The 17,887-nt window shown below is 50.1% G+C and overlaps 2 protein-coding genes across 7 annotated transcripts in view; both read right to left on the bottom strand.

The window, feature by feature from the left end:
• Positions 1-15,113, bottom strand: part of CCDC30 (coiled-coil domain containing 30) — a 39,756-nt gene extending 24,643 nt beyond the window's left edge. For 4 of the 5 annotated variants that reach the window (XM_074892663.1, XM_074892665.1, XM_074892664.1 and 1 more), the window contains exons 1-7: positions 13,269-15,113; positions 12,749-12,913; positions 12,181-12,301; positions 7,067-7,257; positions 2,883-2,969; positions 1,861-2,014; positions 65-136 (exon numbers count right to left, since the gene is read on the bottom strand). In XM_074892663.1, the coding sequence (XP_074748764.1) occupies positions 65-136; positions 1,861-2,014; positions 2,883-2,969; positions 7,067-7,257; positions 12,181-12,301; positions 12,749-12,757 (634 nt within the window). In that variant the 5' untranslated portion in view covers positions 12,758-12,913; positions 13,269-15,113. The remainder of the gene's footprint in view (positions 1-64; positions 137-1,860; positions 2,015-2,882; positions 2,970-7,066; positions 7,258-12,180; positions 12,302-12,748; positions 12,914-13,268) is intronic. The other variant, XM_074892662.1, reaches the window with a different exon arrangement.
• Positions 15,114-15,242: 129 nt separating this feature from the next.
• On the bottom strand, positions 15,243-17,886 carry PPCS (phosphopantothenoylcysteine synthetase). Of its 2 annotated transcripts, none has more exons than XM_074892667.1 (3): positions 17,400-17,886; positions 16,866-16,969; positions 15,243-15,898 (listed from the first exon to the last, which is right to left on the bottom strand). In XM_074892667.1, the coding sequence occupies exons 1-3, from the start codon at positions 17,878-17,880 to the stop codon at positions 15,575-15,577; spliced, it is 909 nt and encodes a 302-aa protein (XP_074748768.1). In that variant the 5' UTR covers positions 17,881-17,886; the 3' UTR covers positions 15,243-15,574. The 2 variants fall into 2 exon arrangements, with proteins under 2 accessions (XP_074748768.1, XP_074748771.1); XM_074892670.1 differs by lacking the exon at positions 17,400-17,886 and adding an exon at positions 17,263-17,391.
• Between the last annotated feature and the right edge of the window lies 1 nt (position 17,887).

Genomic DNA, 17,887 nt, shown 5'->3' with positions numbered 1-17,887 from the left:
TTACCACTGCAGAAAGCCTGGATAAAATTCTGGATCTTCTCCGCTTGTGAGCAGCGTGACTTACCCCTCTCTCTCCACTCGTCCCCCCTTTCCCCCCGGCTCTCGGGCGCTGGCAGGGCTGACCACGAGGCTGATTCTACAAAGATAATAAAGAGGCAGTTTTGCTGTGGCAGAGCATTTGTGTGCTTCTGAACACTGAACTCTGCAACATTTTTAATGCACTTTATCAAACACAGAGTTGAAGGAAAACTCAAGAAAAAAAAAATTAAAGCAGCAGACAGCTAGACACACAATTTAAAATCTCTAATCACCAAAAACCCAATAACTGGGCTACAAACTGGCCAGGAGCAATCCTGGATTTTCCCTTCAATGCAAGCAAGCAGCTGCAAGTTATCATTGAACCAAAATACACTGTTTAAGTGGAGTTTTACTAAAGATCAGAGATTTCATTTTAGGTTTGTATTACAAAATCAATTTATTTGCAGAGCAGCTGGCTCTGAAGTGCATCAGGAGGAAAAGGCATGCAGGCATCCATCATCAGGAAAGCCACTAAGGTGTTGTAACACTAATTTTGCATACTAATACTCACGGCATAATAAACCACACAGACATAACAAGCATTAAACCCTTACTCACAGTTTGGAAAGCCTTATATTCATTCGATACTTAAGAAGATTATAAAACACAGATTCCCCCACGCAGGCTACGATCCACCGAGAGGAGTCGCACGCTGCAGCCTGTCCGTGATCTGGAGGAGCAGTAGGGTTTGGAGGCTGCAACACCACGCTCACTCCATCCCCAGGACTCACGTGTATCAATCAATACACAAAGCAGATGCCCGCAGAGTGCTCATTTCCCTGCCTTTGATTAAAAGGCTGTAAACGATGGGTTTGGAGGCTGGCTAGAAGGTTTAGCTAGGCCTGAGCGTTGCGTGTGAGCTGCAAGGTGAGCATCAGGACCTGCAATTCACACATAAACCCTACCCAGGTGGTACCAGTCTCCTTAAGTCGGTCTCTGCAAAGGCACACAGGGCAGGAATGTGTTATCTCATCACATTTTGCTGTTCTCCACTGAAATTCTGCACCACAGTTTTTGGAACAATGTAAGTAACCCAGAGAAAATGCATCCCAAAACCAGTGTTTTGCTTGGAAAATCTCCTGTAGGAGGTAGCAATGAAACACCTGGCTTTAGCAACCACTCCAATAGGAGCTTTATCAAGTAGTTTGATTTCCCTCCAGAAAACTGTTTATTTTTACAGTCAGTATTTTTAAAAAAATGTAATACTTAGGGGTTGGTCAACAACAATTCTTTTAATAAGGAAGTTAAGCAAATATTAGCAGCGAGGAGAATCTAACCAGCCACTCGAGGCTGCTGCTAAGCTGAGGTTATGAGCACCAGCTAACAGCTCCTAAGGAGGCAGCACCCCAAACACAGCAGCTGAAGACCTAGCGAGGAGTGCTCCAGATGGGCTAACACTGGCTACTGAGCTACTCTGCTTCTGGACCAAGTCATCATTTCCTCTCCATCCCCTCCCAGGGCATGAATTTCTTCTCCCTGTATATAAGCCAGGGAGAGGAAGTCAGTCAGGAACCTGCTGCTGTAATCACGGGTCAGATAACCCCACGTCTCAGCCTTCCCCACTCAGAATGAATTGATTTGTGACTGTTAATGACTGCATTCCCATCTCCTAGGTACCAGGCTAACATCTGACACCGATTTTTCCCCATGACAAACAGAGAGGACACAGGACAGCCTGCCTCCAACTCCCTGGGTGAGAAGTCCAAGGCTTACACTAACCAGGGTGGGCTAAATACAGGCCAGTAATTAGGAGCAGCACGCAGTCACAAGAGAAGCCCTTACGGATTTTGTTCTGCTCCTTTCTTTGTGCATCCAGCTCGTCTGTCAACCTCTGGATCTCTTCCTGGGCCGCCAGCAACCTTTGTGTGGCCTCATCCAGCTCTTGTTCAATTTGTGCACGTGACGCTTGTTCCCTCTCCAGCTCTTCCCTGTAGGACTGAAACACGAGGGCTAATGCTCCAACAGAAATGAGATAACCCTCCCCACGATGCAATCACAAGGCAGGTCCCCCCCTCTGCACCACTCCTGGGCTGCCAGAACAGGGTGGAAACACAGACAGAAAGCAGGTGAGGAGCTTGGGAAAGCCACTGCAGAGGCAGGAGACAGACACACAGTGGATAACCCTCTTCACCTTGGGCACAAGCTAGAACACAGCTGTTGAACAGCACAGTGTGGCTGTTTCCCTACACAAGGCTCTGGTTTTCCCTGCCTGACACAATGCCATTAATTAAGATACATTTTCAAACACATAATGTATGAGGTTTTCCAAGCAGAGGACTCCACCACACCCCATGAGAGTTTGCTCCAAGGACAAGCCAATTCTGCACATTTGTGGTGCCACGGCTGTTGTGGGAGCTAGTTCCTAGCCAGCCTGCACTGCTAACCTCCTCCTCCAGTCTGCACTTGATCCTAGAATGCAGGAGAAAGACATTGCTCCCACTGACTTGTGATGCTGCAGAAAAGTCATTTCAGCTGATATAAAAAGAGCTATTTCTCACCCCCTTGACTTTGGTCCACTCATCTCCAATATAATTTCTTTAACTTATCATTAAAGGCTGGTGAGTGCTTACAAGCCAGCCCTGGCCCAAAGCTGGTGAGCTGTTCACCCTGGCTCTCAGCAGAAGCAATTAACTCACACGTAGCACCAGCCTGATGTGGTTGCACAGCCTGAAGCTCAGAGCTCACTTGCATCCCCATCAGCTGAAAACAGTAAAAAACCTCACAGCGCGCTCAAGAACAGACCCATTGCTTGAAATCTCAACTATGTGTCACATCATCAGCAAGAAAACATGCAAATGTATTACCTTATTCAGTGCCTCTCCAGTAAGCTGCGTGGATTCATGCTGTTGTTGTTCATCTTCTAATGTCTGATGAATGTGATCAAACTCATCCTTGCGCAGAAAGAGATGTTAATAAATCACCACCAGAAAGCATGCTGCCACATACCCCTCGACACCAGTGTGTAGGATTTTCACTTTCAACCTATCTTGATTAGAAGGGGTTTGGTAATCATACCTTGTATTTGAAGAGAACATTTCAAGCAGAGTTATCCCAAATCCTTGTGAAAATCCCACAGTTGTCTCAGCTAGGACTGGGAACTCTATGGGTTTGCTACTTTTTTCTTAAAACCTGTGATCTCCTTGGCATCGTCCTTTTAGAGCCTCTGGGCTCAGCTTTGCCCAAAGAAATGCTTGACTCACTTTACCAGAGTACCAGGTTACTTCCCCATGTCCCCCTCTTTTGAGCCACTATCAAGTTACCAGATCTCTGCTCCCCTCCAGCCTGCACACACAAAGCAGCATCAAGGATTTGCTAACGCTTGGTTGTCATTAATATTTTGCACTTCAGTTCTAGGGGTGAGAGTGTTTGTACGTGCCATGCCTTCTACCAGAACAGAGACAGCATTTCCCCAAGTATATATTAGAGACGACTACACAAAGATGCATGTTTGTCCCCTGGCTTTTTGCATTAGCAAGGATGCATCAGAAAAAAATCAGTTATGCTTCAGCAGTCTAGCTAAAAGCTGCACTCATTTCTGTAACAGACAGGAACATGCCTGGACCTTCAGTTTAAGAGTGAAACAAGTACGTTACAGGTCATTTGAGAATAAGAAAGGCTACACGTCCCAGTAAACAGAGTAACAAGAGCAATTAACCTATTAACCTGTAACACTGCTGTGATTCTAATGATTCTGTAAAACAAGTGTGATGCTACCCCAAACAATGGAGTGCTTAATCAACAGTTTCTAGTTCACAAATACGGACAGCAATGACATCATCTGGGGAGAGTAAACAGTCTGGTTTAGAGAAACTGTCTTCCTGGAAAATAGCTCTCCAATGTATCTTCCATCTGGTTTTAAAAACACAGAAATAAAGGTGCTCAGTATAAGAACTGCAGAGAAGTTGTGTTTGATTAGAAACAACGACCATTAAGCTTATAATGTGTTTTGATCATGCAAGAACACATTTTCCTTTAGTAAGTCTCATTCCTCTAAACACCTGCAGGAAAAGTGGTACGAGTCAGGTAATTACAGGCCTGTCTACCTGCCAGGGGACTCTGGCACCACGAAGCAGGAGGCATTCAGGTAAACCCCACATTGTTCTTCACACACAGGCAGCCTACATTATTTCCACGTACAAGATTTTGCCTTGGCTCTGTCCTTCACCCAGCCCAGCTGCAACAACCCTCTCTCCATCTTTACCCAGTCAAGAGCAGTCTTGTTACAGAAACATGTTAATTACAGGATTATTAGCAAGAATGGTCCTGAGAGGGGACTGCTAGGAGTCAGCTGCCTCCTCAGCAGGATGAGCTCTGTGCAAGGTGTGTATTCAACAGCAGACCTGCAGGCAGCTGCATCCTTCATCTGCCCTGGCCCTACACTTCCCTTTGTCAGCCACAGCTCTGAAGGAAGAGCAAACCCAATCACACCGGGCAAACGCTCAGCAGCGGGTGTGGTTTAAGTGGCATTTCATTGGAAGGTCACAGCTCTGCTTCCCCCTCGTAACTACAGTGGGGTTTCCATCATGATGCTTCATAGGAAAAAACGGTGTGTTTGCAGCAAATATTTGTATCAAGTGACAGGCATCACGGGGAGACTATTCAGGATTTGCAGAGGCATCTTCTATCCAAGAGCAGGAGACAGCACGTCAGGGAAGTTTCTCTGCCTCACTGCAAACAGGTTCTTTGATTCCAAGGTGGATATTTACATCTGAAGGTGAATCCTGAATGACACCCAACCCTACGACAGTTACGCAGACTTGGGCTCTCTCCAGCCAGGAAGGGAAACTCTTGAGGTCGGTAAAATCCCAAGTGGCTCAAAAAAGACAGATAAAAAGGTAATTGTTCACTGCCTCTTAATGCAAGAGCTGGAGAGTGTCAAATGAAGCCAGAAGATGGTAGGTTAAAGGAAAGGAATTTGATGTGACAGTAGCTGAACTATGAAAGTCCCTGCTATAAGATACTGGGAACATTAAGAAAACTACATGGGTTTAACAAGCAACCAAATTAATGGAAAAGAAAAATTAATCAAGGACTACTAGACACAACAATAGCACCTCAGGTTCAGACACTGCATGCCGCTGGAGGCAAGGGGAGCATTTGTGAAGAACTATCATGACATACTTGCCCTGTCTGCGTTTGGCTTCTGGTCAGACAGCGCAACGCAGCCCAAACCAAGCTGAGCTTCACAGCGAGTTTGGGTCTGCCGAGCCTCCCTCCTTCAGCGAGCTCGCCCAAAAAAGGCCAAGAAGCTTTTCAACTCCAAATCAGTTTTATCCGAATGAAAAACAAGAAACTTAAAACTGTGGAAAGTGCACGGTAGTGACAGAAGATGAGACAGCGATGAAATGGTCTGTCTGCAAGTCTTCCACCTGCTTGTGCCCCAGCCAACTCCAAGGCGGAGGTCACCAAACCCTGCCAGTCCCCTCTGTCCCCAGGAGGGCCTTCCTGTGAATTGAGGTGCTGGAGCGAGGGCAGAGGAGGGCAATGAGGCTGGGGAAGGGCCTGGAGAATAAATCCTGTGAGGAGAGATTGAGGGAGCTGGGACTGTTCAGTGTGAGGAGGAGAAGGGGAGGGGAGACCTCATCACTCTCTACAGCTCCCTGAAAGGACGTTGTGGAGAGGTTGGTGCTGGTCTCTGCTCCCAGGGGATTAGTGACAGAACAAGAGGGAACGGCTTTAAACTGCAACAGGGGAGGTTCAGACTGGACATGAGGAACAAATGTTTCACAGCAAGAGTGGTCAGAGAGTGGAATAGGCTGCCCAGGGAGGGGGTGGAGTCCCCATCCCTGGGTGTGTTTAAGGGTCATTTGGATGAGCTGTGGGGGGATGTGGGGTAGGGGAGAACTTTGTAAAGTCGGGCTGAGGGTTGGACTCGATCCCAAGGGTCTTTTCCAACCTGAATGATTCTGTGATTCTGATTCCTGGCTGGCGGCTGCACTTTGCAGGGGCTTCAGCTCCTGGCCCTCTCGTGTCCCCTCTGCAGCCTGGGGCCTTCTCCCCTAAGCTCAGCCACTGGGTCCCCAGGCAGGAACAACCCCTCTCCCTCCAGAGGAGCAACCTGGCCTGGGCACTGCTGAACTGGCAGAAGGAGATTGGGAAAAAGAAGAAAAAAAACTTAACACTGTCTCACAAATACTGCAGGGCTAAACAGGCTCTAGATCTGGCCCAACACAGCAATTTTTGTGCTCCTGTACGTCCGACAGCCATTGCTGTCAGAATAAGTTATGGATGAGGCCAGCAAGCACAGCAGTGCAGGAGCAGCAGCTACAAGAGCCAGCAGCTCCTGGGCTCCAGTTCCATGGAACAGACATATTCAGGAGCAGGTGGAAATCGGTGGCCTTGGTGAGAGGGAGATCTCCGTAACTGAGGTGATGGGTCACAAACCGTCTCTCTCCAACACGCAGTAGCTGCTGCTCCTCCACCATTTGTCAGCCTTCTTCATCTCGACCTCAGAAAGCAACAAATCAAGACATGGATGGTCCTCTCTAACCTGCCAATCATCAAGTCATGCTGTGGAATTTATTTACTGAACTCAGCTTGTAACCAGAGGCTTGCTTAAGTTCCATCCTCTAGCTCAGCAGCTAGAAGACAAGGGAGTTTTAAGCTCACCCTTAAGTACAGGGAAAGTTTTGTCTTAAATTAATGGTTTTCAGGGGAACTCAGTCACCCGAAATTAAGCACTGGATCATCAGGAAATATGGATTAACAGAAAGTCATTATTACTCAGTGAAGATCCTCAGACTAACTATGGCACAAACTCTTCAACCTTCTGTTAAAATTAATCCTATTCACTATCCCTATGCAAGAAGTGGGAGCAAATCAAGTGTAAACATACAAGTGTGAAAATTAACACAGAAATCAACTTCAGCATTAAGAATCCACAGCCTCCTCATAGATAGGAGAAATGTTACTTAAAAAAAAAGATCTCCAAGCCATTCTTTTCCCCAGCACGCGTCCAGTCAGCCTGAGCAGCTAAAGCAGGAGGTACCTGAAGCTGTGCCGCACGCAGCCTGTCCGTGTAGCTGGGTGAATTCAACTTCTGATCTGCCATCTCCAGTTTCTCCAGCAGCGCTGTTCTTTCTACTAATAAATAAGCAATCTGTTCGCTGGCATTACTGTGAGCTATTTCGAACAAGCCTTCCTGTTCCAGCATCTCCTCCACCTCCTTCAGCTGGGCTTCTGCAAGACAAGGCTTGCTGTGAGCAAAGGAACAAACAAAACACAGTTTCCTGCAGATCCGTGTCCTACCTCCTCGAAACACTCCCCACCACAACAGTCCCCATTTCTCCTGCAGCCCAACAGCTCCTAAAGTCTTTTCTCTTGCTTCCCACCTCCCTTGCTGCCTCATACCCCTTGTTCTTACCTATTACCCCAGCCCTATTCCCTCTGTCCTGATGTTTCTGATCTGTCCCAACGCTTCTGCTCGCACCCACTACCCTGCCTGCCAAGCAAGCGATAGGACCTGCTACATCTAGACTGAGTTCTCCTGCCTCGTTGTACGTGGGGGAGTTACCACAACCATTTTCTTCTACCCAGCAGCTAAGTTTCACCAACCTGGTTATCCTCGACCCTTTGAACCCTTAATACAGCTTGGTGAAAACTAAACAACAGAGAAATTAAACAGATGGACACGCAATCACAAACATCTTCTTTGGAAGAAGAGACACAAAATATAACTCATGTAAGTAGAGTATCGCTACTTTCCTAAGGACTGTTTGGTAGGGAGGTAGATCTGAGTATCTTTTGTTTCTCCCCACACACAGCAGTGAGGTACAGCAGTGCCTGGTGCATTGTGCTCAGCCCACGGTGGAGACTGGGGTGCTGGACCCCATGTGATGTGGTAGGAAAGCACAGCAAGGAACCAACGAGGGCCTGAGGCAGAGAAACAGCACCCCGTGGCACAAAGGGACTCAGAGTACTTCTTAAAACATGACCTTAGAAATCACTCCCTGAACAGTGCTCCTGACCCATTCCTCCAAAACCAGCTATAAACCCAGGCTAAGGGCTGCTTCTGGTAACACAGACCTCTTGTTTGAAGGTCTCCTGGAGGATTAAAGTAGCAAAAAATCCTTTTAGAATTAAACTGCCAATTCTTCACCGTTTATCCCAAAATTATAGCTAGGAAGACTCTGTACTGGGAAAAAACTTCAAGATTCAATGGTCTCCAAGGCAGACAGATGACAACAACATTTGCAAGAGAAGCTGGTTTATGGCTGAGCACGGCTGTGTTTGTGCAACAAACAGTTGTTAAAAAGAGCCCCTCGTTTGCATGGCTGGGAATTTATCTGCCAGAATACGAGGAACTTTTGGTCTCCCGCAGGGAGCAGCAACGCCTGCACTGGATCCAATAGCTTGTTAAGCGAAGGAAGGGTTTTTCAAAACCTCCCTATGTAATTCATATTAAAAAGAAAACCAACAAACCCCGCTTCTAATTTTTAGCCCAAACCAGATTATAAAGGTTTCCAAGTGCTGTAGGATGGGAACCGGGGGGAGTTGTGGACTTTGTACGGAGGAAGGAGGGATATTCACCCTCTTTCACCGCTTAGGGAGCTAGAGTTAGACACCTGAAGTTAAGCTGAGCAAATATTCCTCATAGTCTTACACAGGATACATACACAGCTCTGGATGAGTCTGTTCCTCACTTCCACACGCTGGATTTAACAGGGGACCCGGTGCAACCACATCCTAAGGCTGAAATCAATCGCATGTTTCCACTCTGCATTTTGCAGCCAGCTCTGTCCAGCCCTATGGATGGAAAACACCCTGCGGTTGCCCATTTGCCTTCCCCTGAGGCTACAAATTACAAATCGTTCAACAAAGAGGTCAAACATGGCTGACTTGCAGCTCTCCTCCGTGAAGCAGAGCAAAATATTGTGGTTTGCAGTTTAAAAACAACTGGCCACTTGCTCCATATGCATTACGAAGAGCCCACAGCTCACACTCAGCTGAAAAATCCCCCTTGCCTTCAACTTGCCTTGCAGTTTCCTCCCACTTTTGCCAAATCTCATCTAAAATAAGCTGAAAGTGCTCTGCCTCAGGGCCAAAACCAGGACAACCTTTAGGACCAGTGCTCTGAACTCGCATGGTGGCTCCTGCACTGACAGTTTTACTTGCAAGTACTTCCCCTACACCTAAGCAGTAGGGTTTGGGGTAACAAGACCTAGAAATTTTCCACAGGCTGAAGAGGAAGAGGATTTGGGAGGATGAGGGGAGTCTGCTGTACGCAGCACAGACCACCTGCTTGTCAAAAGCCACTAATTTCTTACGAGTATCTCAAACACCTTCCCCACCCCACCCAACACCCTGTTTGAGGAGCGCAAACACCTCGCACAAGCGAGGTCGCACCAGCGCGCTGATGTGCTCCCACCAGCACGTATCTCCTGCGCCGCCTCTGCCCTCGCTTCTTTGGAAGCCAGTTTTATCTTTGCAAAGGTGTCTTACTCCAGGAAGTTTCTCAGAAATAAGCAGTTCACTGGCATCCTCACACCCACCACGGAAGCTGCATCCTCTTGTCCACGTTGGGTGCACTGAAGCAGCGCAGCTGTTCCAACAAGCAAGCTCAGGCCATGACTATTTATTCTTTTAGTTTCACTTTTTAAACAAATCAAGGCAAGCGCCAAACAGCACTGTGTTTTACTGCCACTACATTTGTTTATCAGAAAGGCTTTTGGTAAATGCAGTGTATGAGTTATCGATCCGCCCTCCAAAAACACTGAGGCGTATTTGACAAGAACCATCAGAAATGGATTATGAAGTGCCTCGAGGAAAGGGAAAAATTCACTCTGGGCAGAGGTACCAAATGAGGTAAAGCTCAGATCGATAGCTCAACATGAAACCAGCAGTGGCTGCTCCCTGCAGTAACACTTCAGGCCCATTCCAGGCAAGAAGTAAACGTGTAAGTAGAAACTTACTTTTTATCATCAGAAATAGCTTTTAGCAGATCAAATTGCTCCCAGCAATCCTCAGACCAAGGAGCTTCTGATCTGGGGGGCTGCTTTTGGAAGAGAGAGTGTGCTCAGCCCCCAGAGCCCACCCAAGTTATCTCCTCCTGCATTTACCTGAGTCTTTGCCCCTTCCCTTCCCGATGAGGGACTTCCAGGAAGATCAGGACAGATCCTGTCCACCCGCACCTCGCCATTCGCAGGTCAGGCCTCTCCTTTGTAACCACAGGCTTGAACCAGCCTCTGTCCTCAACTGCCCTTTCCCATCTGAACTCGTTATCATTTTGAGCCTCCCAAAAGCTCCCTACCACCACCCTGTTCTTGCCTTGCTCACATTTTTGTTTAACAATCCCAGTAAACCAGGGTCTGCCTTTCCACAAGACCCTTCTCCAGCCCCATTTCCAGCCTTGTCTGCTCATCTTGTCCCTACTAAAGACAACCAGTTTCCCCACAAAAATAAGAGGGGGCGTGGGACCTACTTCAAGACCTTCAGCCTGTTCTACACTCCACAGAGCTCAGGGGGCATTTCTGGGTTGGTTTGCACAAGCTCTGATGAAAAGCAGAGGCCCAGGGAATAAGCACAGCGATGTGGCGTCAAACCCTGCAGCAGAGGTATGTTAGAGACCCGGAGCAGGCCAGAGATAGCCAGTGTTTTTTTCCATGAAGAGGCTGCCCCGCGAAGCAAAAGACCTCAAGAAAAATATCTACAAGCATCCCAGAACACATCAGGGCTGGCGTCCCTCCTGCAGAGGACAGCCTGGTGGAAGGCAGGGCTTCATCCGCTGTCCAGATCACTAAGTTATCAACGTGTATCGCAGGACCGCAGCTAATACCGTCAGTAAGGTAATAACAAGTCTTAAAAACCAAAGTCTGACAGCGATACGCCAGACCAACCCTCCAGAAAGCTTCATAGAAGCACCATGTGGCACCAAACCTCCTCAGGGACAGCTTGCTCCAAACTAGCCACCCACCAGGGTAAGGGATCTCTTTCCATTCCAGTGTTAATCATTGCCCAACAGGCACAAGAATACTTTAAAAAAAAAAGGAAAAAGTCCAAAGGAGCAGAGCCTCTAGAGGAAATGAATGCAAAGCCAGCTTTTGGGACGTTTTTGTCATTCGCCTGCCACCTCGTGGGGAAGATGGGAGAAGAATCAGTAAGAACATTTTCTGCCACAGCAAAGCTCCCAGAGGCTGATTTCAACCCTTGCGCACCAGCATTTTCAACACTAAACGATGGCTTTATGTGCCCAGAGCAACCAGATTTTCAGGCAGTGCTTAAGCACACACATCTTTGAAAAGTCTCTCCATCAGACCCTCCCCGAAACCCAGCAGCTGGCCAAAACTGAACAGACTCAAAACTGCAATTGGTTTCCCAAAACTCCTACAGCTGCTGCCCCAAATAAAGCGTGCGTAACAAAGAAACTGTTCAAGCTGTGTTATCGCCCCCAGTTTTACCTCAGGCCCAGGATAATATGCAGTGTGCTATTAGCAGCACTCAAAGCATAACACAATACGAACACTGAAGAAAATCAAGAACTAAACCCAGCGAAACCTATTTGCCCTTACTGGAAGTGACCCCAGGGTTTGAGAGGAAAGCAAATTATTTGAAGTGAAATACAAATGAAACAATTTGTTTTAGCAAAACACCTGTACTAAAATAAACACCCAGGACAAGTTTTGAATCACCATCACAAACAGACTGTCCTTCAAAGCTGTTTTTAAAAACACGTGGACTTCGTCTAAACCAAATCCAATGGCAAATTCACTGACTTCAGTGGGAACACAGCTCAACGCTCTGTGACGTGAGAAGTCGCTGTCAAATAATTTAGAATGGGAAAACAAACAGCACCATCAATTCTGTTCTTCAAACAGCCTCTGGAAGATGCTTAGTGCAACAACAGAGCCACACTAAATGAGAAACTGTCCAATTCACTGAATAAAGGTAGTAAAAGCAGACAAGAACCTTTAAGTCAATTACAAATCAGTTCTAATATTTCATTAACACTTCTGCCAGCCTCCCAAACACACCACATGCGCTGCTTTAGCAGAACTCACTGAGAAATGCTGCTCTGCCCTCAGAGTTTTAAACCAGCTCTGCTACCCGTACCCCGCGACCTGCCAACGCATCTCCTTGGACCCTGCTTCAGAGGGAAAGGATTACCCTGCTGCAGCTGCAGCCGCGTCAGCTCAAGCCTGAGCTGTTCATTTTCTTTTTCATATTCGGTGGTGATGGCATCCCGTTCCTCCATCAGGTTACGGACGTGACCCACATAGCTTTCCACCTAGAAATAAAGAAAACATCGCTATAGCTGAGAGTGTTTACCAACGTCTCACCAGCAAGCAGTTGGTGCAAATAGCTCCCCATCCCCCTATATTTACAGGATAACATCAAACGTTTGTAGGACGCTACTTCTTTATGCCTTTGTAACACCTGGGGATGTAAAAACTTGACTGAAAGGTGTCAAAGGCAGGAAGGGATGGGGGCTTGAAGGCGCTGGGAGGCAGAGGACTCTCAACCCCAGACGCTGGGCTTGGTGGGTGCTTTTCGGTGCCCCAACGCGAGGAACCGGGTCGTGCCCCCCCGAGTTCTCGAGGGCACGAGGAAAGCGGCTTTTGGCAGTGAACGCCCACGATGCTGCTGCTGCGAACCACGGGGGCAGCGGGCGTGTTTGGGCCCGGAGGGGTTAAACACCGACGGGGTAACTCCGGCCCCTTCTCCCGGCCCTTACATCTCTCATCTCCTCGGCCCGCCGCCGCTCCAGGTCGCCGAGCCGGGCCTCGGCGCGTCGCAGCAGCCGCCAGGCCGGGCCCAGCTGCTGCTCCTCGGCCGGGGCGGCGGCGCCCTCCTCCCGCAGCCAGCACCGGGCGGCCTCTGCCGGCACCGGGGCCTCCGCCTGCGGGGGAACCGAGAGAAGCCGTGAGCGACGGGGCCCGGCGGAGCCGCCTGCTCCCCCCGCCCCAGCCCGGGCACCCACCGGGGCGGCGGCCGCCTCCATGCGGCGCGGGGGCCCCCCCCACCCCCGGCGCCATGGCAACGGGGGGCCCCGCGCGCCCCGCCCCTCCGGCCCACGGGAAAGGCCCCGCCCCCTGGTCACTCGGCCCCGCCCCCTGGGCACTCGGCCCCGCCCCCTCCTCTCCCTCCGGTGCCGGCGGAAGCAGAAAGGTCCCGCTCCCGGCCACAAATCCCGCAGCATTTAGGGCTTCCTTTAGGCCAGTGCTTCAAGTCCATCGCACAATCAAAGGACCTACCGAAACGCTTCCGCTGGCACCAAAACCAGGGGCTGAAGGTTTTCTGTTTTTCTTCCAAACCCCAAGTGGAGCCGCTGCAGACAAAGGGGGTTCCCCCGAGGTAAAGCAAGAACAGGGTGACGGAGACTGCGAGGGTCCTGCAGAGCTGACTCACCAGCTGAAGGCACAGCAAGAGGATGGTAGAGGAAGGAAAAGACCAAGACCTGGAGAAGAGGGACACTGCAGCAGCGCACAGCGAGGACCTTTGGCTGAGCGGAGTCTGGGATCCTCAGAAAACGACGTGCAGATGGGCCTGGACCCGCGGCAGCCGCTTCCTACTTACGGTACAACCGACACCCCCGAAAGAGAGGGGCTGGTGCCCCGAGGCAGCCAGCGCTGGAGATGTTGGTGCGATGGGAGCTCTCGAGGTCTTGGTTCAAGCTCCAGGTTGGAAGAGGACCCTCACCAACACTGCATCAGGGTGCCTGTGGCTTAGGTTGAGCTTTGAAAGTCTCCCCACTGTGGGCTCCGCCACCCTCCTGAGGGAGGAGGCGCAGACGTGGCACGGGGAAGCCCACAGCTGCGTTCCTGCGGGTCCAGCGGTGCGGCCCCTGGAGGCTCCTGTGGGGTCCAAGAGGCAATGCCCAACTCTCCTCCTCAAAATTTAGATTATTTCAGTCCTTCACAATCACTTTCCGGAGAGAAGCCAGAATACCCCAAAGACAGCACTCGCTGCACTTCTCCCACCTCTTGTCCTAACACTCCTCCAAGGGCACATTCAATTTACACAAGTTTTTATATTCTCATTTTTGCCAGCCCACCCCTGCTTCTAAGTTTTACTCCAAATAAAGACAACGGAAACCCCTAAACCAGCAGGACTCGATGTTCACCTCAATGACATACTGGGAGATGCAGGCAGGCAGCTCTCGGAGCTCGTACAACACACGCAGGACATTCCACCATCTTCTCCTTCCCTATTTGCACGTCTCCGACTGGCACTTCCCACATCTACGGACGGTCTCCACTTCAGTTCTCGCTCCACCTTCTGCAAGTATCAGTCCTGGCCGTACAGAAGATGTTAGTTCCTTCTCCTGACTGATCCGGACTGTTTCTCCCACCACTAAACATACCCCACACACCGCCATAGCCCGTTAACGTTCAACGCTCCCTCCTGATCTGCTGAGCCCATCCTCACGCTCTTTTCTTGCTCTTCTACGTTTCTTTTCCTCATTTGATGAGCAGACCTAACTTGCAGGTGATCAGTGTCATTACAAAAGCACTGTGGCTTTCTTGAACGCTCGGTGGTTTTAAATAGGGCAAAGTCTCACCTCTGGAGAGGCCTCGAGTGCGAGAACAGCCTTCCTGCACGTTCCTGTTTTTCTTTACAGACTCCCAGTGAATTTATTTCAAGGAAAGCATGTAAACAGGAAGATGACAGTGGCAGAGCTGCAGTTAAGTTTTTTTTACAGCAAAATTACACACTTTGCTTCCTGTAAGCGTGAGGAATATATGCTTAGAAGTTGGTAATCATATAGAATCGGAATTTAGAGAAAACCAGCAACGTCCCAGTTCTAACTCCGGCCAAACAGCCAAGAGGCAGTTCTCCTCCCAGGGCTGATCACCACTACTCCATTCACTTTCACCTCCCCACCCTCACTGCCTATTTCCCCCCAGGAACCTACGAAAGGAAAACCTTTGTGAAACACTGCTTTAGGGACACTGTACAGCACCCATTTTTTTGAACCGCGTTTCTGAGCGGAGTTCTTGAAGCGTAGGTCCAGTGGATCACTCCAGGAGCAACAGACGCTCTCTCCAAAGTTGTTACCGCCTCACTCTCCTTCATCTTTTGCCACAGTTGTTTCACTGTCCACTTTCAACACCAGACAACTGCCAGCTCTGTCGCTCCACTCCAGTCATAAAACCAGAACACCTTATTTTCTGCAAAGCACCATTCCTTCCATCCAACAATTCGACAAGAAACTTTGAAGAGGCAGATTCAAGAAAATCTTTTATATACAGACATATATACCATTTCTCCACTTCCTGGTTCTCCCAGCCCATGGGACAGAAATTAAGCAATATATCCTTTCTTTCTTTAGACACCAGAACAAATATCATCCTTTGGAATGTTTTCACTTCAGTGTATTTTTCTTTTTCAAAGCAAGCAACAATAATCATTACGAGCTGTAGAAAAGTTACACTGTTTTGGACGGCAGCCTTCCCCGCAGTGTTTCACTGAGGATTGTTTTATTTACCTGGGATAGAGAATCACTCCAGTTCCACTCCCTCTCTAGCACAATTTCACTTGTTTCATTCAGAGCTGGTCCTCAGACTTTCTTCTCTATAAACGCAGTATGCTGGCCCTGAAGATAGCTCACTATCTTTTCCTCTATTTCCATGCCTTGCGCTATTTCCTCATCAGAAAGAGATAACGGAGTCTGTGAGTCTTTGGTTACAATAATAACAGAGGTTCTCCGTGACTCCAGGATATTTGCTACCACCACCTGGTGACGATATTTCTCCAGAGCCTGCCGCGATTTATCGATTAAGATCAAAGGATCCGTCTCCAGTTTAAAGGAAATAACAAATGCCTCTGGGGCCCATTCTTTGACGAGAGGGGACAGCATTTTTGGCACCATCTTCATTGTGATCTACATTGGGGAAAGACAGCAGAGGAAAGTTTCAGTTTTCTCATTACAGTGTGTTTTAATAAGAGATGGGGGGAAGGGAAATTACAGCTTCAGTTCACGTTTATTTACATTGGGAAGTTTTTCAAGGCAGTATTTGGTCAGATCTCACCAAACAAGGTTAAAAATGTCACTGTAAAATTAAATTATCAGTCTGGTATTCACAATAAGCAGGGTGTTCTTAAGCGATGAGGCAGGCCCATGGTAACTGCATAAACATTTGCTATTTAAGTGCTAAAACCCACTCTCTGGGAATATAAACATAAGCAGAGGAAGATAAAAAAAGAATTACAACTGCAGAAGTCTGAGTTTTCAGCTCTCCAAAACCCAAGCAGCTCATCAAATCTTAACCCTTCTTTCTATCAACTCTTTAGGGCACATGAAGCATAAATATGCCAAAGCATGGGGGGAAAAGTAGGAGTCTCTGTTCTCCAGCTTCTAACTTCTGGGTCTGTCACTGGGAATCAGGTTGGGTCTCCCCTTTCCTATGCTAACAATAAAGGATTAAGCCCAGCAACTTAATAGAAGCTAATTAAACTAAATAAATTTGGTATTTGTTACATACAGAGCTCTAGATCCACCTGCTCCCATAGCTGAAAGGGATCTGGGCACAAGACACGTGCCACACCTCTGGGCTGTTGTCAGCGTTAAGCAGGAAGAAGGCAACATAAATACTCCAGCTGCAACTATTCTTCAGCTGAGACCCGCCACCTACTCATCTCCATGTTGAAAGCGTGTACAATTTTGAAAGGGTATTTCCACAGGATTGTGCTCCCGTGAAAATTCACCCTCCCACTCCCAGTGAAAACACACGTTTTTCTGGCCAGCAAGCTGTTGCTTTGCAACCTTTCTCGGGTCTAATTTACAGGCAGTGACCCTGGCAGGACGCTGGGAGAGGCGGAGGGGGGGGCTGTGCCCAGGGGTGCCTCACCTGCAGGGGCCCCTCCGAGGACTGGATCTTGTGCTCCGGCATCTCCGAGATGGGGATGTAGAAATCCGATACGGCAGCGGCCAGGTAAAACATGACACTGGAGCCTGCAAGAAATACAACTGCAGTCACCCATCGCTACTGGCCCGTCCCGAGCAGCCTAGCCCCCTTGCCCCAGGGACCCCCACGATGCACCAGAGCTGGCTGGGCTGCCATCTGCCCCCCCCACACCAGCAGGGGAGCCCAGGGCCACCCCAGACCCCCCCATCGCCTACCGGCACTGCCCTGAGCAGGGTAGCGCTGCCCCCCCCCCACTGGGGTCCCCTCAGACACACTGTTACCGCCTCATCCCCTCCCACCAAGCCCCAACAGCCCCCAGGGACCACCCAAACCCTCATACCGGGGTGCTGGAGCCCACACGGGCCCCTCTGTGCCCTCACGCCAGAGGCTGGGCCCTGGCGCCTCCTTGTCCCCTCACGCCGGGGACACCCCCCCCGGGGGCCGCCTTGTCCCCTCACGCCGGGGACACCCCCGTACCGAAGGGCGCCAGGGCGCGGGCGGCGGCTCGCAGCAGCGCCAGGTACTCGGCGAGCCCGGTGAACTCGATGGCCAGCAGCGCCCCGGCCTCGGTAGCCCGCTGGTAGTCGCGGAGGGCGGGCAGCAAGGCGGGGAGAGCGGCGGGATCGGCGGTGACGCCGGGCGGCGGCCCGGGGGTGAGGCGGAGGGCGTCGAGGAGGGCGGGCCCGGGCGGCGGGAGGGCTCTGGCCCAGGGGAAGGCAGAGCGGGCCCGGTGCAGGAAGCAGACGCCGTACCCGGCGCCCACCAGCCGCTCGGCCGAGGCCGCGCCCCGCCGCCCGCTGCTGAAGTTCTCCAGGAAGCGGACGGCGCGCGCCTCCAGCGGCACCTGCGTCCCCCCCGACGTCACCAGCGCCACGCGCCGCCCGCGCGCCGCCTGCCCCGCTGCCCAGGCCCGCACGCGCGCCTCCGCCGCCGCCTCATCCGCGCCGCCCGCCGCCATGACGGCC

Source organism: Strix uralensis, chromosome 23, assembly GCF_047716275.1.
Source record: "Strix uralensis isolate ZFMK-TIS-50842 chromosome 23, bStrUra1, whole genome shotgun sequence".
NCBI lineage: Eukaryota > Metazoa > Chordata > Aves > Strigiformes > Strigidae > Strix > Strix uralensis.
The sequence above is the reverse complement of the archived record's forward strand: the minus strand, read 5'-3'. Positions and strand labels throughout refer to the sequence as shown.